This window comes from Artibeus jamaicensis, unplaced genomic scaffold (assembly GCF_021234435.1).
Source record: "Artibeus jamaicensis isolate MK-2021 breed Jamaican fruit bat unplaced genomic scaffold, CSHL_Jam_final scaffold_537, whole genome shotgun sequence".
Classification (NCBI taxonomy): Eukaryota; Metazoa; Chordata; class Mammalia; order Chiroptera; family Phyllostomidae; genus Artibeus; species Artibeus jamaicensis.
Window position 1 is genome coordinate 18,178,585 of NW_026522047.1, and position 22,234 is coordinate 18,200,818.

At 40.6% G+C, this 22,234-nt stretch overlaps 1 protein-coding gene across 1 annotated transcript; it reads right to left on the minus strand.

Annotated features, from left to right (window-relative positions):
- Nucleotides 1-1,841: 1,841 nt before the first annotated feature.
- PRMT9 (protein arginine methyltransferase 9) lies at nucleotides 1,842-21,971 on the minus strand. The gene is made up of 12 exons (XM_037162380.2): nucleotides 21,559-21,971; nucleotides 19,176-19,324; nucleotides 16,217-16,453; nucleotides 15,297-15,464; nucleotides 12,997-13,099; nucleotides 11,861-11,967; nucleotides 9,338-9,530; nucleotides 7,945-8,128; nucleotides 5,562-6,279; nucleotides 3,823-3,976; nucleotides 2,531-2,653; nucleotides 1,842-2,228 (listed from the first exon to the last, which is right to left on the minus strand). The coding sequence occupies exons 1-12, from the start codon at nucleotides 21,745-21,747 to the stop codon at nucleotides 1,998-2,000; spliced, it is 2,556 nt and encodes an 851-aa protein (XP_037018275.2). The 5' UTR covers nucleotides 21,748-21,971; the 3' UTR covers nucleotides 1,842-1,997.
- Between the last annotated feature and the right edge of the window lie 263 nt (nucleotides 21,972-22,234).

Consider the following 22,234-nt stretch of genomic DNA (forward strand, 5'->3'; position numbering starts at 1 on the left):
GGTTCAATTTGGTCACTGAAAAAAAAGCCACACTAAGTGAAATGAAGGATGGAAAGAAAACTGGGACTCAAATCAATGGAGTGGACCAGAAGGAAGAAAGAAAAAAACAAAAGAATGAAGAAACAATTCAACAAAATGAGGAGAGGCTTAGGAAACTCCAGGACATCTTTAAATGTTGCAACATCCAAATTATAGGGGTACCAGAAGGGGAAGGGGAAGAACAACAAGTGGAAAAGTTATTTGAATGAAAATAAAGGAGAACTTCCCCAATCTAGCAAAGGGAATAGACTTCCAGGAAGTCCAGGAAGCTCAGAGAGTCCCAAAGAAGTTGGACCCAAGGAGGAACACACCAAGGCACATCATCATTACATTAGCCAAGATTAAAATGAAGGAGAGAATCCTAGAAGCAGCAAGAGATAAGGGAACAGTCACCTACAAAGGAGTTCCCATCAGACTGTCAGCGGATTTCTCAAAAGAGACCTTACAGGCAAGAAGGGGCTGGAAAGAAGTATTCTAAGTCATGAAAGACAAGGACCTACATCCCAGATTGCTCTATCCAGCAAAGCTTTCATTTAGAATTGAAGGGCAGATAAAGAGCTTCCCATATAAGGTGAAGTTCAAGGAGTTCATCATCATCAAGCCCTTATTATATGAAATGTTAGAGGGACTTTACTAAGAAAAAGATAAAAAACGTGTATAGTAAAACGACAGCAAACTCACAATTATTAACAACCACACCTAAAACAAAAACAAACTAAGCAAACAACTAGAACAGGATCAGAACCACAGAAATGGAGATCAGCAACAGGGGTGTGAAAGGAGGAGAAGTGGGGAGAAGGTACAGAGAATAAGTAGCATAGATAGTAGGTAGAAAATAGGGGATAGGCAAGGATAGTGTGGGAAATGTAGAAGCTAAACAACTTATGACACATGGACATGAACTAAAGCGGGGGAATACTGAGTAGGAGAGGGTATGTAGGAGAATGAAAAGGGTAAAATGGGACAACTGTAATAGCATACTCAATAAAATATATCTTTTAAAAAAAATTGGACCAATTATGTATTTATTGTGCACCCAAATCAAAACTTTGAAAAATACTGGTTTTAGATGGATTTTTTTTTTTTTAATTAAAGACTTTTCAAATTTTCAGATGGGAACAGGGAGGAAAAGAAACATCAATGCATGGTTGCCTCTGGTGCGCCCCCTACTGGGGGGGACCTGGCCCACAGCCCAGGCCTGTGCCCTACCCTGGGCATCAAACCAGCAACCCTTTGGTTCCCAGGCTGTCACTTAATCAAATGAGCCACACCAGCCAGGGCTGGTTTAGGCTTCATTCTTTCTTGAATTTATCAACTTTTTCATTTTTCTTTGCCAGAGTAGACCCAGGAAAAATGCGGCCCCCTTAAGATTTTATATTTCTCCTAACTTAATTACATTTAGCTTATAGCTTACTGCCAAAACACAAAACCGGAGAAGGTATTTCAGAAGTACGCCAGTATTTAAAAGTAGCAAGCCTGTAATTCACAGGTAACCAACTTTTTGATGTTTCCAATTACAAGTTTGGATTTAAGGGAAAAAAACCAAGACACCTAAAAATTAAAACTTGTGCTTTACCTATCGACCCAGGAAATGAAGATGACTCAAAATACTTTATAGCTTTAGCATGTGGACAAAAATGGTTAGTAAAATTTAATCTATAGTGAGTAAAACTAAGCAATAAAGATGAAGTTTCCTAATGTGAAAAGCTGATGACAGCCTTTTCCAGAAAGGAACTCTGCAGCAAACATTTTTGGAATAATGCTATGTGATCAAACATTTTTGGAATAATGCTACGTGATCGTTTGGCACCTTTTAAATACACTTTATTAAGGTCAGTTTCTAAAACTATTTCACCAATACGAGGAATTAATTCTTTACCACCCGCCCCGCCCCCCAACTTTGTGAGGACAGTCGCACTACTCAGTCCAGGAAACTGCGTGCTCCACTCAGCGCGTCATCAGAAAGCCGCCCCTCCGCGCTGCACGCTGATGCTGACGTTGCTCTTGTGGTGCTGCACGCGGAGCACGAGCTCCTCCCCCGCCTGCACCTGGACGGGACTGTCTAACACCACCGCGGCCTGTTTCCAGTGGGAGGCCTCACTGGAAGTGTCCAGTCGAATGTCGTCGTCGAGGCACATTTGATACCAGAACGGAACGGCAGTCACTCGACCAGATTTACAAACGTGTACCTGGGAGAATTAGGAAATTGAAAATGTCATCGGAATAAATGAGTTAGTCAGTCTTTGTCTTTTTAGTCCATTTTACATCCAAATTTCATAAAGAAATATATTTAATTACCCAATTCAGATTAATAGCAACTTATTTTACTCACTCATATTTACTTATCCAAACCCATTTTTGGATATTGTTCCAAAAAGAAACAACATTTAAATTTCCAAAGACAGCGGCTAAACCAATTTTATGTACATAAAGTATTACCTAGTCTAAGATAATAATTCTGAATGTTACAAGAGGAATTATTTTACATTACCTTCACTTGTCTGTTAGAGGTGTTCAAATAGGGAGTCATTAAATCCAGTCTTAAGAGCTCCACTGGCTTACTTAAAGGTACACAGGGCAATGAGGAGAGGTCCAAAAATGCGCGTATGGGCACCTACAGAAATACACGTTTTTCACTTTTACTCAACAACTCACTTTTCTGTACTTGGCTCAGATGCTACATTGCTCTTTACCTCCTTTAACCCAATTCCTGTATCCATCCTAAGGAATAAGGAATTTCATGATTCCAATTTGACAGGAAGACTAAACAAACTAAGGTTTAGGAAGGTTAAGTCATTTGTTAAATTGTGGTTTCGGTTATCTACAGATTCTTTGCTTTGATGAAAGCAGATTAAATTTCTAGTTAAGCCAAACAGCTCAAAAATTTGAAACCAAGGATGTGCTTGTGTGTGAAAGGTGAAATAACAAATAAACAGTATTATGTTAATTATTGAACTGTTTGAGAATACATGCCAAATTCAGCCAAACAACTTAACGGTGGATTTTGTTTGAAAAACAAAGTTTACAAGGCAGTGATTCTGAACTTGGGCTGCCAATTAAAATCGCCTAGGGAGGTTTTAAAGTCTGGCTCTTCGGGCCACACACCAGGGATCTGGAGTTGAGATCCAGTTATCAGCAGGTCTGGGAGTACGGTCACGCGCTTAACCAGGGGTCTGTTCCCAGAAATGAGTCACTAGGCGGTGCTGTGGGGCAGGTGTCACAGAGTGCCGTACACAAACCCAGGTGGGACGGCCCACCACTGTAAGGGTGCGTGCCAGGCTTTCAACAATGGGCGGCACTGCAGCTTGTTTACACGCATCATCACAAATACATGAGGAATGCACGGCTCTATGACATCCCCTTGGCTATGACATCACCAGGCAACAGGAATTTTTCAGCTCCATGACAATCTTATGGGACCACCGTTCGGTATGTGGTACTCTGTTGACTGACAACATTATGGGGCACAGGACGATACGGTCAAGGTGGAGAACCCACTGCTATAAGGTGCCCCATCACTTCAGCCTCCTCATTTGAAATGAGAAGGAAGAGTTTAGAAGGCGCCCTCCTGTCTGAATGAAATGTTAGAGGGCAACAGAGGAGATACATCAGCCTCTCCCTGGACATCCTTGAAGGCATCTGACCTTCCCTAGGTAATTTTTATCCACAATAAGTACCTTTGCTCCAGGAAACAGATTACTATCCTAATCCAGCTAAGCACAACTAGAGAGACAGTAGACTGGATAACAGCCGCCTGGCTGAGTTTCTCTTTTAGACACGTACCTGAAACTGGTTAATAAAGGGTGCTATGTTTAATCCAAGAGTTCGTGAGGTCCCTTGAACAGCATTCTCTTCCACCAGTGTCTGGGATTCCACAAGCAACCCAAACATCAGCACATACTGAGGAAATATCTTGCCCCCAGATTGTAGCAAACACCTACAGAAGAAAAAGTGTTTTGAAAAGCATCGTTATGCCCTACGTTTTATCAATACCAACAACTCAATCGTGAATTGAATTAGTGAGAGTAAAGGGTTAGCAAAATCCTGTCTCCTACAATTATCCTGGGTTCATCTTGTTTCCCTGGAAATCCCATAGGTTGAAAGTTAGCTGTGTCATCAGCAACACTGCTATGATAAAAAAAAACTTTAACTATTAGTAGGGAGGTTGCATCTGACTGAGAGAACTGTGAACAAACTGGAAATGCCCAGTGGGAAGCCACACTCCCTTCGGGCCCCCCTGGAAGTGGGGAGCTGTGCCCACAGGAGACGTTGGTCCTTCGTGCCGTTTAGAGCTCTCAAGCCCAGGCAGGCCCCCCACACACACATCCAGGACGTTCCCTCTCCCCCGAAAACTGTGGGAGATGTGAGAGGGCGGAGGACACTTCAAGGTACTTTAAACCAAATGATCGTTTTCATTTGACACATTCTCAATCAAATATTAAATCCCTCAGTTTTACTCAATAGTCCAAGCTGGTTCCAGATGGGTGAGAAAAAAGCAGTGAAGAACATATTCCTGGGACAGTAGGGGAAATTTTAATATCCACTAAATATTAAATAATAGTATTTGATCAATGCTAAGTTTCTTGAGTGTGATCATTTTGTGTTGTGTAGAGAAAAGCCTTTGTTCTAAGGAGACACACGCTAAGTGTTGAAACAAGGGCCCAAGATAAGCTGACAACTATCAAATGACTCAGCAAACAAACAGTTGTCTAGTGTTCACTGTTACTACCTCTCTGTTTTTCTTAAAATTGGAATTTTGAAACTTTTCCAAATAAAAAGCTGATGGAGAAGTTGACAGTAGGTACGCAGGCTGCTCTTGCAATGGCTTTCCCTCATCACAGGAAGCCAACGCACAGCCAGGTCCCGGACGGATGGGCACAGAACAAGCAAGGGGAGTCCGAGGTGATTCTGAACCGCCCTGGCAGCAGCCCGGTCGGAACAAGCCATGCTCCTGGGGCAGGAAAACCTGTCGTCACTAAATACAAGTGCACGACCATATAATTGTAGTAAGTCCTCTACACACATCAGAGGACTCCACCCTGACTAACGCTTTGCTCATTTGTGTTATTCCTTTCCTGTTAACTTGTAACATTTTAGGTGAAATCTGACAGAAACTGAATCTCCAGTAATTGGTAAAATTACAACTTCTTAACAAAACTATACAGCTCTTTAAAAATATATGTGTATATACACATATATATACATATAGCTCTCACCTAAACTCTTATCAATACCTTTGCCAAACCAGATAAAATTTTAATCCCAAATAGCCACAAGTATCCCATTCTATGAAATCAGCAAGCTGAAATCTGATTTTTCCATAGTCACCCCAGACATCTTCTATTTTTACAGATCTCTACTTGTTTCCCATCTTATATAGAGGCAGCCAATCCCGAAGCAGGCTCCCTTCTTTACATCTACAGAGCAGGAGGGTCCGTGGGGGGGAAACATCAGTAACGCCAAGCCCAGGAAACACCAGATCGTGACTCACAAAAACCACCAGTTACATTTTTTGGTTTTACCTGGATATTGCAGCTTTCTCCATTATTTCCTGCTGAATGAGCCCCGACGGCTCAATGACATCCAGTATGATTATACTCCACAACTTGTCCGATTTTGGCCTTTGCAACACGGCAGATTCATCTTCCACGTGTCGTAACCAAAACTCAAGTGTTTCTTTAGGAAAGTGATTGGCTTCAGATATGAGGTCCAGAGTGACACGATGCTGGTCTTTCTCCACCGAACTGTAAGGCTTAACCCGCCCGAGGGTGCCAGCGATGACAGGCAGGATGGAGAAGCCTTCGGACACGTCTAACACATAGAAAGGCTCCGAGGCGCTGGGGGCGGAATCAGCCTGCCTGCTCCCGCAGCTCACCTCGCCGTCCTGGCAGTGAGCCTCCATGGCCGGACACGGCGGCTCTGGAGTCAGGGAAGACAGCACTCTGCTCATCGCCAGTTTAAAGGCTTCATGGTATGGAACGTTATTAAGCAGAGCGATTTCTGTGGATTCCAATACACATGTCTGCTCCACAGCGTCTGGTTTACTGGTCTGCAGGTTAGCCAGGGCACTGCAGAGTTCAGCCTCATTTCCTAGAGAGAGCAAGTCTTCATTCTTGGTAAAACTTTTCCCAACATCCATTTCGGGTTCCGAACTGAGGACACTGACACTCTGGATTCTTAAGTAACAGTCTTGACAAGACACTTCCATCATCACATGGTCTCCCGGCCTTACACAGTAGTCTTCATAAAAAAGAAGAAAAAAGTTAGAGTGGATGAATGCAAGTGTTTATATAACCCTTAGGATCACATAAACACATCAGTTCTCCCATTACACCATCCCTCCCCATTTAAAAAATTACTACAGGGAGGAGTATATCCATTAATTTATTAGAATTAAGCAAATTAATGTATTCATTTCCTACCAAAAAAAAAAAGCTAGGAAAATCTCTCCAGTTTTACATAGGGAAAAACTGAAGTTTAATGATTCAGTTAACAGCCTTGGACAGAGATTCAAGAGCTACATTATTGGACCCTAACTATCAGTATTTAGTGCTTTTCCTATAATCATTAGGTACCCATTCATGTCCCCAAATTGGGGGCTGGAGGAAGGGCCACAGGGAACTCTCAATCTTCCTTGGTAATGAAGCCAACAATAATAATGAGAGATGAAATTCGGGGATTAATACCAAACCTCACTTTAGTTTAAAGGAACATTATTCTTTTCTGTAACAGTAATTTCTACAACAGCAAAGAAGTAGTCAAAAGAACCTTGTTAGTAATCTCTTAACTGACAGTCTTGCATATTTAGGAATCTGAAAACATAAGGAGAGACTAAGTCCTACAACAGACTTTATCAAGCTCTTTTCCATTAGCTTTCTCGATAAAACTTTAAAATGTGAATGTACAGTCACAATCCTTTATCAGCACTAAAGTCAGTTGAGAATACAAGTTGTTATTCTTATGATTAAACATTTGAAATGTCCTTTCCCTAAAGATTAAAAAAAAAAAAAAAGGCAATCTGTCATTACGGTAAGAGGCTTAGAATAAATCAACACAAATAGAAAATATCACTTGGTAAGTGCCTGTCATAATCACAGCTTCTTACATCCATTCTCTCTAAGAGCCCCTACAACAGTTCTGCGAAGCAGGCAGCATCCCCACACTCTCACGCAGCACAAAACGAAAGCTCTGAAGGAACCAGCAAGGCCAGCCAGGGACCTGAATCCAAGCCACCTGACGGACTCCAGAACAATGTACTGGCCAACCCGCTGCACTGACTCACAACTTAGTGACTGTGCCAAGTTAGAGCCTTGATTTGGACAAAGAGAAACTTTGGCCTTTTAAAAAAGGTAGAATTTTTTTATGCAACACAACTGCGGTGAAATGGACTGAAACACATCAAATTGCTGGTAAAAAAAAAAAAAAAACATTCTATACAAAAAAATACCTTCAACTTCCGCAGAGAAGCCCATGGATTCACGGACTCCCTAAAACTGCAAAATTTTGCACTTCTATGAGTGTGCATGTCTATGGCCTGGGCTCCACAGACGCCGTCAGATTCTGTGAGCGTAAGGACTGCTGCAAGAAAAGCACTATTTCCCACTGCGTTCCATTAAAAATGGACCCGCATTTCTCTCAGCTACGGGTGGCTCGAGTGATCGGAGCTGCAGAAATGACCTAATGATGGACCTTCTGAGTGACCCAGCAGAGCTGTGTTTTAGTCTCTCTTCCCAGCTGCATATATTATTTACAGCTGCTTTTAATACAGAAAAGGGAAATTCTCAAAGCTCAGTCTCCTTCGACCAGAAACTTTATATTCAAAGTACATTTTTTGACAATGACGCAAGTGCTCAAAGGGTTAAAGCAACACATTTAAGAAAACAAAACAAGTGCACGAGATGATACCTGCAAGGTCTTGGACAGGGTAGACGGCCTGCTCCCAACACGTTTCCTCACTCGGACTCGTGCATAAGCTGTGCTCCTCATCAAGCTGCAGCACAAACCAAACCACGACAGCATCCAGCACGCCTTCTTTAATAACAGGAACACCAATTTTATCGGGTTTTCTAGTGGCCAGACTTTTTAATTCCTAAAGAAATGTAAAAGGATTTCATACATTTAATATGTACATGCCCCAGAAGCGTATCACTTTCCACTTCTGTGAGTTCTCAGTCCTGTCAGTGCCCCTAGGGGATCAGAACCCTGGCACACCTAGACCACTTGAGGCACCCTGGGTGGGAAGCTGTGAGAGTCGGACTGGCATTCCACGCAGCTACTAAGAACAAGGAAGCAGATACACAGCAGCGGCAGGGTTCTGAAGAAGTCTGTGATGTACGGGGTGGGGAAGAGTCGGTTTACAAGTGTGAGTACACAAAACACGCAGGTTTTTCTTGGATTATTAGTTATTGTATTATTTTCCATTTGAATGGTAAGCCTACTTCTGTCCCACCGTGTACTGTTGAATGAAGGCAGTGAATGGCAAAGCAACAGAGATTGTTTTGCTTTTTAAAAAAGTGTGTGTGTGTGTGTGTGTGTGTGCAGAATAGAAAAGCAAATCTGAAAAGATGCACTTGAAACTGGTGACCTGGGAAAAGAAGGGCCTAGAATTAAACAGAAAGATATTTTTTCATTTTTCCTTTCCACTTTTCTGAATTCTTAAAAGTAATAAACAGGCAGATACTACTTTTGAAACTAAAGCCTTAATAATAAGAGATACTTTTTTTATTGTGGCAAAGAAAAATTAAATCAGAAAAGCTAAAACCAAGAAAAGGATCGCCTTGGGGCCTTTGCAGCTGTACTCATGTGGTTCTCTCCTGGACTGTGCTATCAGAAATGAAATGTTCTTGAAGCTCAGCCTTGGTAGGCAATGCCAAAACGTTCATTTAGCTCCACACCGTGCCGAGGAAAAGACAGTAACAATTAATAGAGGAAGCCTTTTGTTAAATTACAAAAGTCTTAGGCTAAAATGACCCTCATAAGGGCTTCGGCCCCAGGCAGGCTTCATCTAAAAACATGTACTTGAACATTTAACCTTCCTTAAAGAGCTCAGAGAAGGACTTTACGTAACTTTTCTTGATTCCTCTGGGCACCTTTCTTCATCCATCACTCCCTTCCACCACTCAGCGACACCCACAGAGACACCGAGTGACCAACTTGACCTGGCTTGCCCAAGACGCCCGCACGTCTCAGGAACCTCTCAGTCCTGGGCAAACTGAGATAGATGGCTGGTCCCCCTAACAATCATACAATGCAGAGATATGGATTACTACATTTTGTTTAACCTGAACTTTTTTTTTACCTGAAGACTGTTGAAATCCACTGTCATAATTTCAAAGCACTCTGTCAAAGCCAAATACCCTCCAGGAACTCGACTCATCTTTTCAGTTGTATAAGGTTCACTTGTTTCTTCGGAATCTGCAGAAGAATAAGCTGGACTCTGAAATTTCACACTCGCTGGCAGAGAGATGCCAGCAATGTCCTTCACACCCACCCTAGTGAGAGAGGAAAAAAGAAGGGGAAGGGAGAAAGGTGGGGTTCTTTTTTTAGAGTAAAGTTAGCGCCATTTAATATTAAATCTTATAAAAATGAAAATTTCAGAGACAGTTTTCTTAAACACAATACGTAGACCTACATTAAAATTAAAAAACTTCTGCTAGTCAGAAGATACCTAGTAAGAAAAAAGGTAAGCTGCTGAGTAGACAATATTTGTGATACATCTATTCAACAAAGGACTCATCTAGAATATATTTTTGAATTCCTAAAAATTAATAAAACAAAAATTGGGAAAAGACTTAAGACACTTCACAAAAGAGCATATCCAAATGGCCAAAAAGCATATGAAAAGTTGTTCAGATTCATCAGCCATCAGGGAAATACAGTTAAAACCATACTACACAACCACCAAAAGGGGGGAAATAAATAGTCAGTACAAAGTATTGGTGAGCATAGTCTTGTACACTATTGGAACCAATTTAAAATTAATAAGACCACTCTGGGAGACTTTCATAGTATGCATTCAAGCTGAACATATCAGTATTGAAACCTGGTGTCTGACATTTCCACCTTTAGGAATATGGCCCACAAGAATTAATATACATGATCACAAAAATGTTAAAGGATGTTTATAGCTGTACTATTATTTCCATTGCCCCCAAAAACTGGATATAACCTACATGTCCATCCACAGTAAAATGGACAAATGCATCATAGTGTGTTCATACAATGGCATACTGTACATAGCAATGAGAATGAACAAATTATACACCAGAACATAATGTGTTGGACAAAAGACAAAAGAAAAGCACACAAAAATACTGGAAGATTCCATCTGTATGATATGCAAAACAGGAAAAATAACCGTTGGTGTTACGAGTCAGAAAACTGGCAACTCTTCGGCGGGGGTGGGGGTCTAGAATTACATTACAGTAAGAAATCTCGGCAAGATACACCCTAGCTTCTCTGGTGGGCAATTCAGCAATGTGTCTCTACAGCCTGAAAACACATACCCCTCAACTCAGGAGTTTTATTATTAAGGAAGTTATCCCAAAGAAATACTAAAGACAGGTCCACGAGGACTAAGAACAAAGATATTTACCACTGTTCTTGAGAGCAGCAAAGTGAAAACCAATTTTAAAATTCTAAACTCTGCCCTGGCCGATGTGGTTCAGTAGATGGAGTGCTGGCCTGCGAACTCAAAGGTCGCCAGTTTGATTCCTGGTCAGGGCACATGCCGGGATTGCGGGACCGTCCCCAGTTGGGGGATGTGTAAGAGGCAACAACACATTGACGTTTCTCTCCCTTTCTCCTACCCTATTCTTCTCTCTAAAAATAAATAAATATTCTTTTTTAATTTCCAAGCTCTGAAAACTATACTAGAAACTGATTTTTAAAATATATGAAGCAAATTTATTAACATGAAGAGGTTCACACAGGAAAAGCAAACATATTTACTGATACTTTTGAAATAAAATTTAATTCACACACACACTTACACAGAGCTGATATTCAACCAGCACACTCTAACTCAGCCAGTGTGCTCAGACCACTGTCTGTCTGGTCAGTGCACTGTGCTCCGCCCAAATCCTAAGCATTTTTATTTATCACCTTGCAATATGCACAGAAAAGTATAAGGAAGAAAATGTAGCAAAGACGAATAGTAGTTACCTATAGTAGTTATCAGGATGATTTTTATTCTTTACTCATCAGTATTTCCTAAAATAATTGCATGTTCCATTTAACGCTACTAACTTATCAGGAGGGGGGACTCCTTAAAAAGTCCTAAGAAAATCTGGACCAATTATGTTAGCAAAACAAAATATTCACTAATGTTCACAAAAAATGTACCCAAGAAGCTTCTATAACTAAAAAAAATTATCTGCCATTGTTTAATCAGTAAATCTCAGCAACTCAAGGATAGAAAGGTCCTAAAAATTTCATTCCCCTCAATCACAAAACATTATATCAATAAAGTTACTGAGAAGAAGAAATGAATTAAAACTAAAATTATCTTCATATTGGAAATTTTTACTTTCATCTCAAATCAATGAACTTAATATTTTCCTACAAGAATCTATCACGTATCAAAAGGATACTAAGTTATATCAAAATTAATTTTCCACTAAAAAATTGAGCTGGTTTTAATCCTAGAATCCTTAAGCTTTAAAAAACTCAAAAAGAAAATTAAGACCAGAATAAACGTTATGAATTTAGAGGTCAGAAAACTACAAATTGTCTTCCGAATAGTCATTAAATAATGGTTAAGGTGTGGTCTACCCCTTAAAGTCACAATTCTTTAATATCTGCTGCGTAAATCCGCACTCACCTGTGATGCCTTCGTATCTCTGCACACTCCACTGCCATTCCGAACATGACAGCACCTGCCGGTATCACTTTCCCATACTTTTCACAATTACCATCTTCACCTTTGGGCTAAAAATGTAATAATAAAAATCAGATTCAGTTACATGTACACAAAAGTACCTGCATATGATAACAAGCTACAAAAATAAGAAAAAACTTAAAAAACAATAGGTAAGGATAAGTGGGTTGTTTTTCTTTAAAAATTTTATTTTTATTTGCTATATGTATGCATTTATATATATTGTGTGTATATAAATTTTTTAACGGTACAAATAGGAAGGGAAGGAGAAAGGGGAAGAGAGGAAGTTATAAGGGTATATGTATGATTAAAGCAAAAATTTTTGGATATAACTCATTGAAAAGCCAAAATCACTATTACCTCCTTGAAAAACAAACTACTCTTCTTTTCAACCTCTAATTAGCTATTTTAAATCCAAATCACTTTCTGTAAGCAGTGAATTCTTATTACATGTAAAAATCATTTCATTCATAATGTGTATTATATAAACCAAATCTACAATTTGTGGGCTACAGTAAAAGATTTTAATGCAAAATGTAATGTGGTAATTATAAAAGTTAATTCTGTCCACTATGTAGCCTGGGTTCAACTAGTACCTTAAAATTATACCAAGTCAGCCGTGACCAGTAGCTCAGTCAGTTAGAGCGTCGTGTGCCAAGGTTGCAGGTTTGATCCCTGGTCAGGGCACATACAAGAATCAACCAATGAATGCAGAAATGGGTGGTACAACAAATCAATGTGTCTCTCTGTCTCCCTCCCTCCCCCACCCATCTCTCAAATCAATAAAAAAACAAACAAGACAGCTCTCACTATACACTCTTGATCATCTGCAGGGAGGACTGTGAGACTTCCCTTTCCACCCCTACCCAAGAATCCAACAGTCCCCTCACTACCTAGTCTCAAGTCCCATGAATTCCTCCCTGGAGCATTCTTTGCCTGACACCCCATTTGGACACACAAGTATATAATGCGTTGTTATTAAATGTTTTACATATGGGTTTCTTTCCAGTATGGGCTCGATAAATATCTGTTAAAATAACGAATTCTTAATCCAATCTAAGAATTTCCATGCTGCTTACCTTTGGCTGCAAAAGTAAATGTTCCCATGCGTGAATCAAACTCTCCACAATTCCTTCTCCAAATAAACCTGCATCGACAGTTTCTGTTACAACTAGGGACACTCTATAGAACGATTTTTTAAAGATATATGTAAGTAAAATATCATGCTATTTATGTAAAGATGTCAAAGCTGAGAGAAAAAAGGAAGAGGATATTATAGGCACAGTCCACATGTAAAATTTCCCAACACATTTCATTTTTAATATCTACTCTTGAATCTTGAAGAACTTGACTCTCATGTTCTTTCAGGCTCCTCTGAATGCCACGGACAACTTCTGGCGGGGAAGTACAGCCTTCACTTGACCCTGCTGTCTGCTCAGACTGTTCTTCCTAAATCCTATGAGTGTTCATACCCAATACCTTTACCAGTCTTTCTCCTTAAAGCTGACTAGCTGGACTTCTACCCCTAACACTCTGCAAAAATACTCTGCATCGCCAATGACTCTCCTACTGATCAAAATGAATAGTCTTTCTCAGTTTTCATTTTTGATCTACAAATAACATCCAATGCACGTGAGAAGTCCTGCCTCTCAAAATCCTTCTCTACCTTGATTGCCTGTGTGTAGCACTAACACGTTGCTTGGGCCTCTCCTGTGATTTCTCTTGCTTTACTGATTTTTCCTCCGTTCATTTTTTCTTTCTAGAAAATTTCACTTGGAGACACACCAAAATGATTTGTGCCTTCTCTGAACTTTTTTAGCACTTATAATATCGTTCATTTGTATATTTAGGAGATTAAAAAAGAGTGTCATTACCATTCCTTATCTTCCTAGACTGTAGGTGCCTTGAGAACAAAAACAACTTGGGTACCCCCCACTGTGCCTAACCCCAGTGTTCTATTTATACACAAACTTTTCAATATTTTTTACTGTATACATTTACAAAGTGGAAGGTATCACAAACATCTACTCTAACATCTTAAAGTGTCTAGATTTACTGAAGGTCAAAATAAACTAAAAACTGAATCTGTACTGTAATCTGTATCTCCTGATTCAAAGTCAGTAGATCCTTCCACAACAGTCTGTGAGAAAAGTGTAAATTAAGTTAAAGTAACTGTGATTCACACTATGGGCTGAATTGTGTAACATCAAAATCTGTGTTGAAGTCCCAAACCCCAAAGTGACTGTATTTGGAGAGAGAGTCTTTAGGAGGTAACTGAGGCCAACTGAGGTCCTAACGGTGGGGACAACTGATGGAACTGGTGTCCTCGTCCAAGCAGAAGAGACACCAGTGGCCTCTTGCTCTCCTCACATGCACAGAGGAAGGCCATGCGGGAACACGGCAGGGAGGCAGCCGTCCGCAAGCCAGGAAAAGAACTCTGGCGAGAGACCAAAGCTGCCTGCACCCTTGATGATGGACTTCTAGCTTCCCAAACTATGAGAAAATGAGTGTCTGTTGTTTAAGCCACATAGTCTGCAGGCGAAGACAATTCAGGACACTGTTTATTTCTATTAAATGGGTATAATATGTTTTGATAGTCTACTAGGACTTCTATTTATGACAACAAATGTAGAGACAGACCACTGAAAAGCGTAAGTATTATGTAAATATAAATATTATTATACACATATGAAAGAAGACTTTTTAAAATCATAGTCCAAATGACAAGAGTATAAAGTCCTGTTTCAATATAAACTTAAGTAAGATGAGAAGAGAGATTACGCAGCAGGAGGAGTAAAGTGCTACTAGAGAAAACTCCACCTGAAAGGAGAATGCTGGACCAGATGACTTCAAATCCCTGCTAGCTCTAAATTCCATCATCCCCATGACAGGATCAAAGGCTAGGACTGACTGTATTCAAAGCATTTTAAAGAGTCCAAGCCACTGAGAGCTGAAACTCCCCAAACTTCCAATTTAGCCAAGGATATTAACACAAATTATAATATGGGTATCAAGGCTGACCTACTCATGTATTACTTTACTGAAGAATTTTTAATAGTTATTGACCACCCAGAAGGTATTATTCATTCTTACGACTAGAACACTAAAATTAACAAAGGTAAAGTAACTTGCTAAAGGTCAAGTTCATTTATTAAGTCCCTTGCCACAAATTTTTATCAAGATCTTTAAATATTTATTATCAAGAATGTGACCTTATTTTGAAAACCCATCTTATGCTAAACTACCCTATTTCATAACTTTATAATATAAAGGTTTTAGCATTTTTATTTAGACTAGAAGCCAGAAATGTAAACATCTTACTTCTTAAAAACATTAAATAGAGGATTATAAATACGGAAATTAGTTTACATGGTATTACCTTTCGGGAATGTGTTTTGGAATCTCTAGGTCAAGCGACTTCATGTGTAAGAGTGTGACCCCTGCTGCCATCTGGTTCGCTGCCACGACGTCGCAGGCCAGCTCGTACATGGTCTGGGAAAGCTCGCAGGCGTACACCGCGCATGCGCCGGCTCTCTTGGCAAACATGCTACAGGGAAGAGTGCGCCGTCAGGACACGCGCTCCGCGGCACTCTCCCAAATGTTAGGGGAACTGTGACCCTTAGACATGGGGTTTTCCTTTCATTCTTTAATACGACCATTATGTATTCCATATTAAAAAGTGAATTAATATTCTTGTCAAGGTAAAAGTCACTCAATAAATCATGACATCCACCTGATCAAGAAGACACAATTGGCGTGACAAAGGCTCATGAACTTAAGTAACTAGACTCAAGCCAGAATGTTAATGTAAAAAAGTGCTACTAAAATTCATTATTCAAAATTTCAATAATACCCCAATTTTTTAGTAGTTAGGTCCAGTTTTTTGATAAAGTAGAAGTTATAGTAAAAAAATACAGTAACAGTTGCATGAACAATCATAACAAGACTATGAGAAAAATGCCCTGGCTAGTGCGGTTCAATGATTGACTGCGGGCCGGTGAACCGGAAGGTTGCTGGTTCCATTCCCGGTCAGGACACATGCCTGGGTTGCAGGCCAGGTCCCTGGTTGAGGGCCTGATAGAGGAAACCGATTGACCCGATTGACAACTGATTGATGTATCTCTCACACATCAATGTTTCTTTCCTTTCCCCTCTAAAATTAAAAAAAATCTTTAAAAAAGATTATGAGAAATAAATTATCTCTAGTTTTAAATTCCACAGTTAATTATGCCAGATTTGATTTAAAAATCTTTACATTAGTATACATGCTTATGTAATCAAAACACAAGTACAACAAACCTTAGTATTCCAGTTCCTGCTCCAATGTCCAAAACACTTTTGGATCCCGAACAAACTGCCTTTTGGATTGCTGCGTTATAAATCATATTCCTTTTGGTGTCATTAAGCATGATAAAGTGCCAGCGTTCCACCAACCAATTTGCAACTCGATAAAAATTCTCCTTTGCATCGCTGAAATCCGGATTTAGCTTCACTGCTTTATGGAAATACCCGGCCGCTTCATCTCTAAAGCCCATCCTAGAGTAAAAAAATGCCAGACCAGACATTCAACTACGTGCTATCAATGACAGTGCCTTTGCTCATCCCACTCACCTGGCCTGAGAATGCCTCACCTGCACCCACTCGACCCAGTGCCATCTCCTATGGGAAGCCTTCAGTAAGAATGCAGTCCTCAACCACTTCTTTCTCTTCTGAACCCCTATTACATTTATGCATCCCAGGACACTAACAAGTGCTCAACTAAAAATTACTATTGTACTACAGTATATCAGAAGCCCTCAAAGTCGTCCTTCATTTAACCAACCTAATAGAACACCAGTGCTTTCTAACACCATTCTCTCCATAAAACCTACTAGTGCCCGTATCCAGTGGGCCCCTTGTGCAGTATCTAGTCATTTGTGGACCAGCACAGCTGGACTGCACGTGATTAGTATGTAACTCACACATCAGATTTCGGCAGCACCCAAACTAGTCCAAACTCTCTTCCAGAAGTCAGTTCCCTGAACACAGGCTTGGATTCACAGCAACGTCAATCTGCTATTCGGATTTCTGAATGTTTACTCTGAATTTCTGTGTTTATCTGTCATTCATTGGTAATCTGTAAATCAGAACCAGTGTGTGCTCTACACACTGAAAAGAACTGAGCCAGCAGAGCTATTTACACTCAGATTTCTTCACAAGCATCTTGAAGCATTCCTTAAATTAAAAAAAAACTGAATCAGACTATTCATTCTGAGTGCAGTTTAAGCAAAAAGAGGGAACCACACTCTAACAAAAGGCAAAAGCCTTATGTCAAATGATAGGCACTCATGTTATTTTTAAATATCTTGAAGATGAAGCTGTTTTAGTCTTATTTTGCAACTGCCATAACATGCAATGATATATTACATGTAATCATTATTTGTTGAGACCAGAGCAATGAGTATTTTAAAATTTCAAAATATCAGTGACCTGTTGAATCAATGCCAAGCCTGCATCTAGTAATTTCCTCAGTTTGCCCTTCCCTTAGGCTTGATCTGTAATAATTCAGTTTTCTTAAACCATAATGCTCATCTAAACACAAATGACCCCCTCAAAGTGTATCTCATATGGAAACACTCAACATGTGTGTCAGTAATATCAGCACACTATAAGAACGCCTTTTTTTCTTTCTAGTCAGGAAGAAAAAACATTATCTTCCTGATTAGCAATTTGATAATTTTTAAATCTGATCAATGGCTAACTGAAGGATGCAAAGACCAGACACCCCAGACACAAATTTCATTTCACAAATAACTGTCAGGAAAGGAAGCTATCATTTACTTGGGAAACCTTTTTCCCCTGAAACAATGGGGAGTCCGTCATGCCGTCTGGATGAGGGGAGTAGAGTAGAACAAAAGCTACGAACCACTGTCCTAAAGAGCAAAGGTCAACCGTTTAGCAAAAGCCACATTCACACTATCACAAATTCCAAACTGCCAAGTGTCCAGATTCAAAATGTTGTATAGTTCCATCTCCCCAGAGCAAATTAACACCAAGATATTTTTTTTCTCAATGAGTGGTAATTGCTTAGGCTAATGCCTTACAAAAACAGGTCACCAACAATTACAATCTGCCAAAAGCATGTAGAGCTCCAATTTCCTGTTAAACTGAATTATTCTAAAACATAAGTCTTAAAATGTTATGATCATTACACACACATAATCATAACTCTGGAAATATAATGGAGTTCTATAAAGTAACTCTACTTACATAAACTAAACTTCAAAATTAAAATGTAGATTTCCAACTAATTTGAAGAATTATTTTAAAATATTTTTAAACTGAATTTCATTTAAACAGAGAGGAGCTGCTGATGTGCAGAGACGGATTCCGGGATCAGGGTCCAGTTAGTGGTCAGTGCGAACAAACAAGCGCCAGGTGACAGTCTGCTTTATTTTCCCAGTTACTCTCATGCTCTGCAACTGGAAACTAAGAAATATTTGTTTTGTAAAGGAGTACTCATTCCACTCCCCCAGGCATTTTGATGAAGACTATTAAAGTCCTTACATTACCAAGGCTGACTAATAAAGTCTGACAAAGATATTTCTTATACCTTTTTCATAGAAAAATACCTAACATGACCAGGTGAGCAGAGCAGTAATACCAGAGGACAACTGCTGGAACCTGTAAAATGATCTTACTATCTAGCACAGGGCATTATAACAGTGTTTCCTAAACAAAAATTCCCCCTTTACTTTGTACAGAGAAGTGAACCCAGATTTACTGAAACAAATTCAAAAGAAGTTTAGGTTTTTATCATTTTTCCTAATTACAGTTTCCATGGAGAGTAGACAGACATTCCAACAATAGATTTCAGCAAGTTGTAGAGTACAACCTACGAGTTCCCTGGAGAGGCACACAGGACCTCGTGGTTCTCTGCCATCCTGTGAACCACGGTTATGTCCTCTTCCACCAGGCCTGGACCTCAGCCCAGTGTGGGGGGCACTCCTCCTAAGACGCTAGCTCAGCCTCAGGGACAGTGGCTATCACACACTATATGATACAATGCGAAAACTGCTCTGTTATTACATATTATATCTGCTATTCCTATATTCTTCTGAGTTTACATCTTACTAGCCAACCCCTCATTACTCTGACCTGTTATAATGAATAATTCTTTATACTTTAAACTTTCCCTGTTCAAATTACTTTACAATGTATCCCTGGTCCAGACTGAGGCAGGATACTTCTTAGCAAGTAATCGGAAATCATTATGCACCTGAAGAGATGCTCCCCCATGCTATTGCAAATCACTTCATCGTCAGGGAACAGTTCCAGGGCTTGCTCATAGCAGCCAAGCAGGTCTTGTGTTCTGCTGAGCGCGTCCAGCTCTTCGGCCCATCTGAAGAGTGTATACTGAAAAGTTTCCTTTACAAAACAGAAAACAGCAAGTTAGTCGATGACAAAAATGATGAAAGAATACACAATACAGGTTGAAGATTCCTCAGAGTATTAAACCTAACTATAATTGATCACCTTAAATTTTATTTAGCTTTAAAAGGCACTGTTTGTTAAACAAACAAATACATAAATGAATAAATGTGACCCCCTCAACACAGTTTGGTGGATTAAACTCTCCATTCCTAACTGCCATTTCACATTCTCCACCTCCTTCTTTGAGGGCAGGGGTTCCTGTATTTTGGGAGTTCGTCCTAGGTCTTCTCATTTCTCCTCCATTCCCAGTGCATTAACTATCGCCTATGTATTGATGGGTGCCACATCAATTCAATACATCTCCAACCATGACCCTCTTCTGAACCTCAGACTCATAATACAACTTCCTATCAGCAATACCCTTCAACCAGGTATTGCTCCCTCAGTTATCTCAAATTCAGCTCAACTCATATATCCTGAACAACCAGCGTGCCGAGAAGAGTATGAACATAAATCCTGTTCCTACCCTCACCGAGGCCTCATGAAGAAAATTTTAACATACGATTTTGAAAGAATGCCAAATGTCCTAAATGAACCTATCATATTCCTCTTGCACAGGATATAAGGTTAAGGTAACACCTGGTTGCAAACCATGAAGTCACCTTGCCACCTTAACTCCAATACAATTAATTTGAAACCCAGCCTCTTCTCTCTCCATTTCTTTAAATCGGTCACATCCTCTCCTTCCCCAGTGTTGCAAGAGACTCTGGCCCTTCGAACCACTTGCTGGACTACAACAGCTGCCTCCCACCGTCACTCCCTCTCCACCTGCATCCCCCTCCCAACATTCCCCACACTGCCACACTTCTCTCCACAGAGGGAGAGAAGGCTCTGGTCATTCTGGCTTTCTCCTGGACACATTTAACATCGTCTTCCCGATCTTCCACAGAAGAGTTCATACCTGAAACTGAATTCTGATAAAGTTTACTTTACTAGAAAGCCAAAAATAGGGTATGAGGGGGAAAAGCACAGATTTTATGGAACTGGTCAATAGAGAATCAACAGGTAAGTAGGCTAGCATAGCTGAAGTATGGGTCTGGGGGCTAAAGGGAGTTACAAAAAATAAGACTAAAGAGATGGGTATTTTGCAGAGGCCTAGGACAAGAAATGTGGACTTTGTTCTGCAAAAAACAGAGCCAGTTACTGAATACCAGGTATTGGAATACAAATTCTAGATATACTTTTAATACACATTACCTATTAGAAAGGTATTATCGTATTATCCCTGTTTTATAAGAGTAAACTAAGGAACAAGGAATAGAGAAAAAGCACTTGAAATGATCTATTATTCTACTGAAATTTACATTAAGTTTACATTAACTACAAATGTCTAATGGCTACTGATAGCTACTGAATGGAGGTCAGGGATGTTGCTAAACCTGCTGCAGTGCACGGGACCACCTCCACAACAAAGAATGATCCCATCCAAAATCTCAGCGGCACTGAGCTTAAGAGACCCTAAGTAAAATAAAGTAGCTTAAGGTTGAAAATTGAATGCATAATTAAATTATTTTTGCAAAATTAGATTCTAAAATAACTTGAAAAATATACAGCATTTCGACATATTAACTATCACAGATAATCCAATAGCTGAATCTAAGCAATGCATCATCAAATGAATACTTCAGTCTAATTCCAAAGTTTATTCCACTATAGAAACCCACAGCATTGCTTCTGCATACAGTAGGGACAAGTGCAAAGGCCCTGAGGCAGATACAGCTAGAATTCAATTTAGGAAGTGGGACATGATCACCTGAGGCCTCACGTGCAATACGGCCTTTGAAAGTTGACTGAGTAGGAAGTTTTGAAATAGAGAAATGACGTCATCTGACTTTTGTTTAAAGCTCTGGCTAGTCTTACTGAGATAGAACGCAGGAGAAAGTCTAGCTTCGAGCCTATTTCAACGATCAGCAGGGGATAAAACCAGGGTAGCAAAGGACAAAGTGGGGAGAACTGCTAAGATTCCGGATACATTTTTAAGGTGGAGCAGAGAGGATTTTCTAATGGGCTGGCTGTGGTGCGAACAAAAGGAGTCAAGGTTGAACCACAAATATTAATAGCACCTCTAGCCCCCCCAACTTAGCCCCTCCTCCCAATGTATTTATGCATTTATTTACTTTTACGAGAAGAGAGGATCTGCCAGCAAGTGAAAGAGGGGCTCTCCTCACCTTCACGTCGTCTTTCAGCTCGGGCGACAGGCTGAGCACCAGCAGGTAGTGGGCGTAGGCAGTGCCGAAGTCCTGGGCGCGCATGCAGTGCTCTGCGCTCTGCAAGGACCGCGACACCAGCTCCTCCCGCCCGGATCCCCCCGCGGCACTCCTGGCGGCCCGGCGGGGCCTGGGCCGCGAGTTCGACATGACGGTCACCACTCTAAGCAGTACGCTAGTGTAACCGAAGGGCAGATGCTTTGGTAAACGAAACAAGAAAACTATTGCGAAGGCTACACGTCCACGAGACTAACTAGAGCACGAGAAGAGAAGGAGAAGGCACCGCTCCGCAGCCATGGAGCGTGCTCACCTAGGCCAAGAGGAAGCCCCGCCCCCTCCGACCAGCGGGCTCCCCAGACCGCGGACGCGCACCCTCCGCAATTACAGACACTGGTGGGCGGTGCACGCTACGCAAACGTCTGCGCGCTCCACGTCGCGACCCGCCCCCTTCCGTAGGCAGAGAGTCGCGCGGAGCGGCCACTGCGCGTGCGCCCAGGGGACGGTCAGTGAGGGTGTGTTTCAGTCTCGCGCCTTTTTTATTCCTGTGGCTGAAACCAGAGCTTTCTCTCCCTCTTCCGTGGCCTTCGGGACTGTGTGATGGGTGGATAAGAGGAAAGACCATCAGGTATTTGTGGTG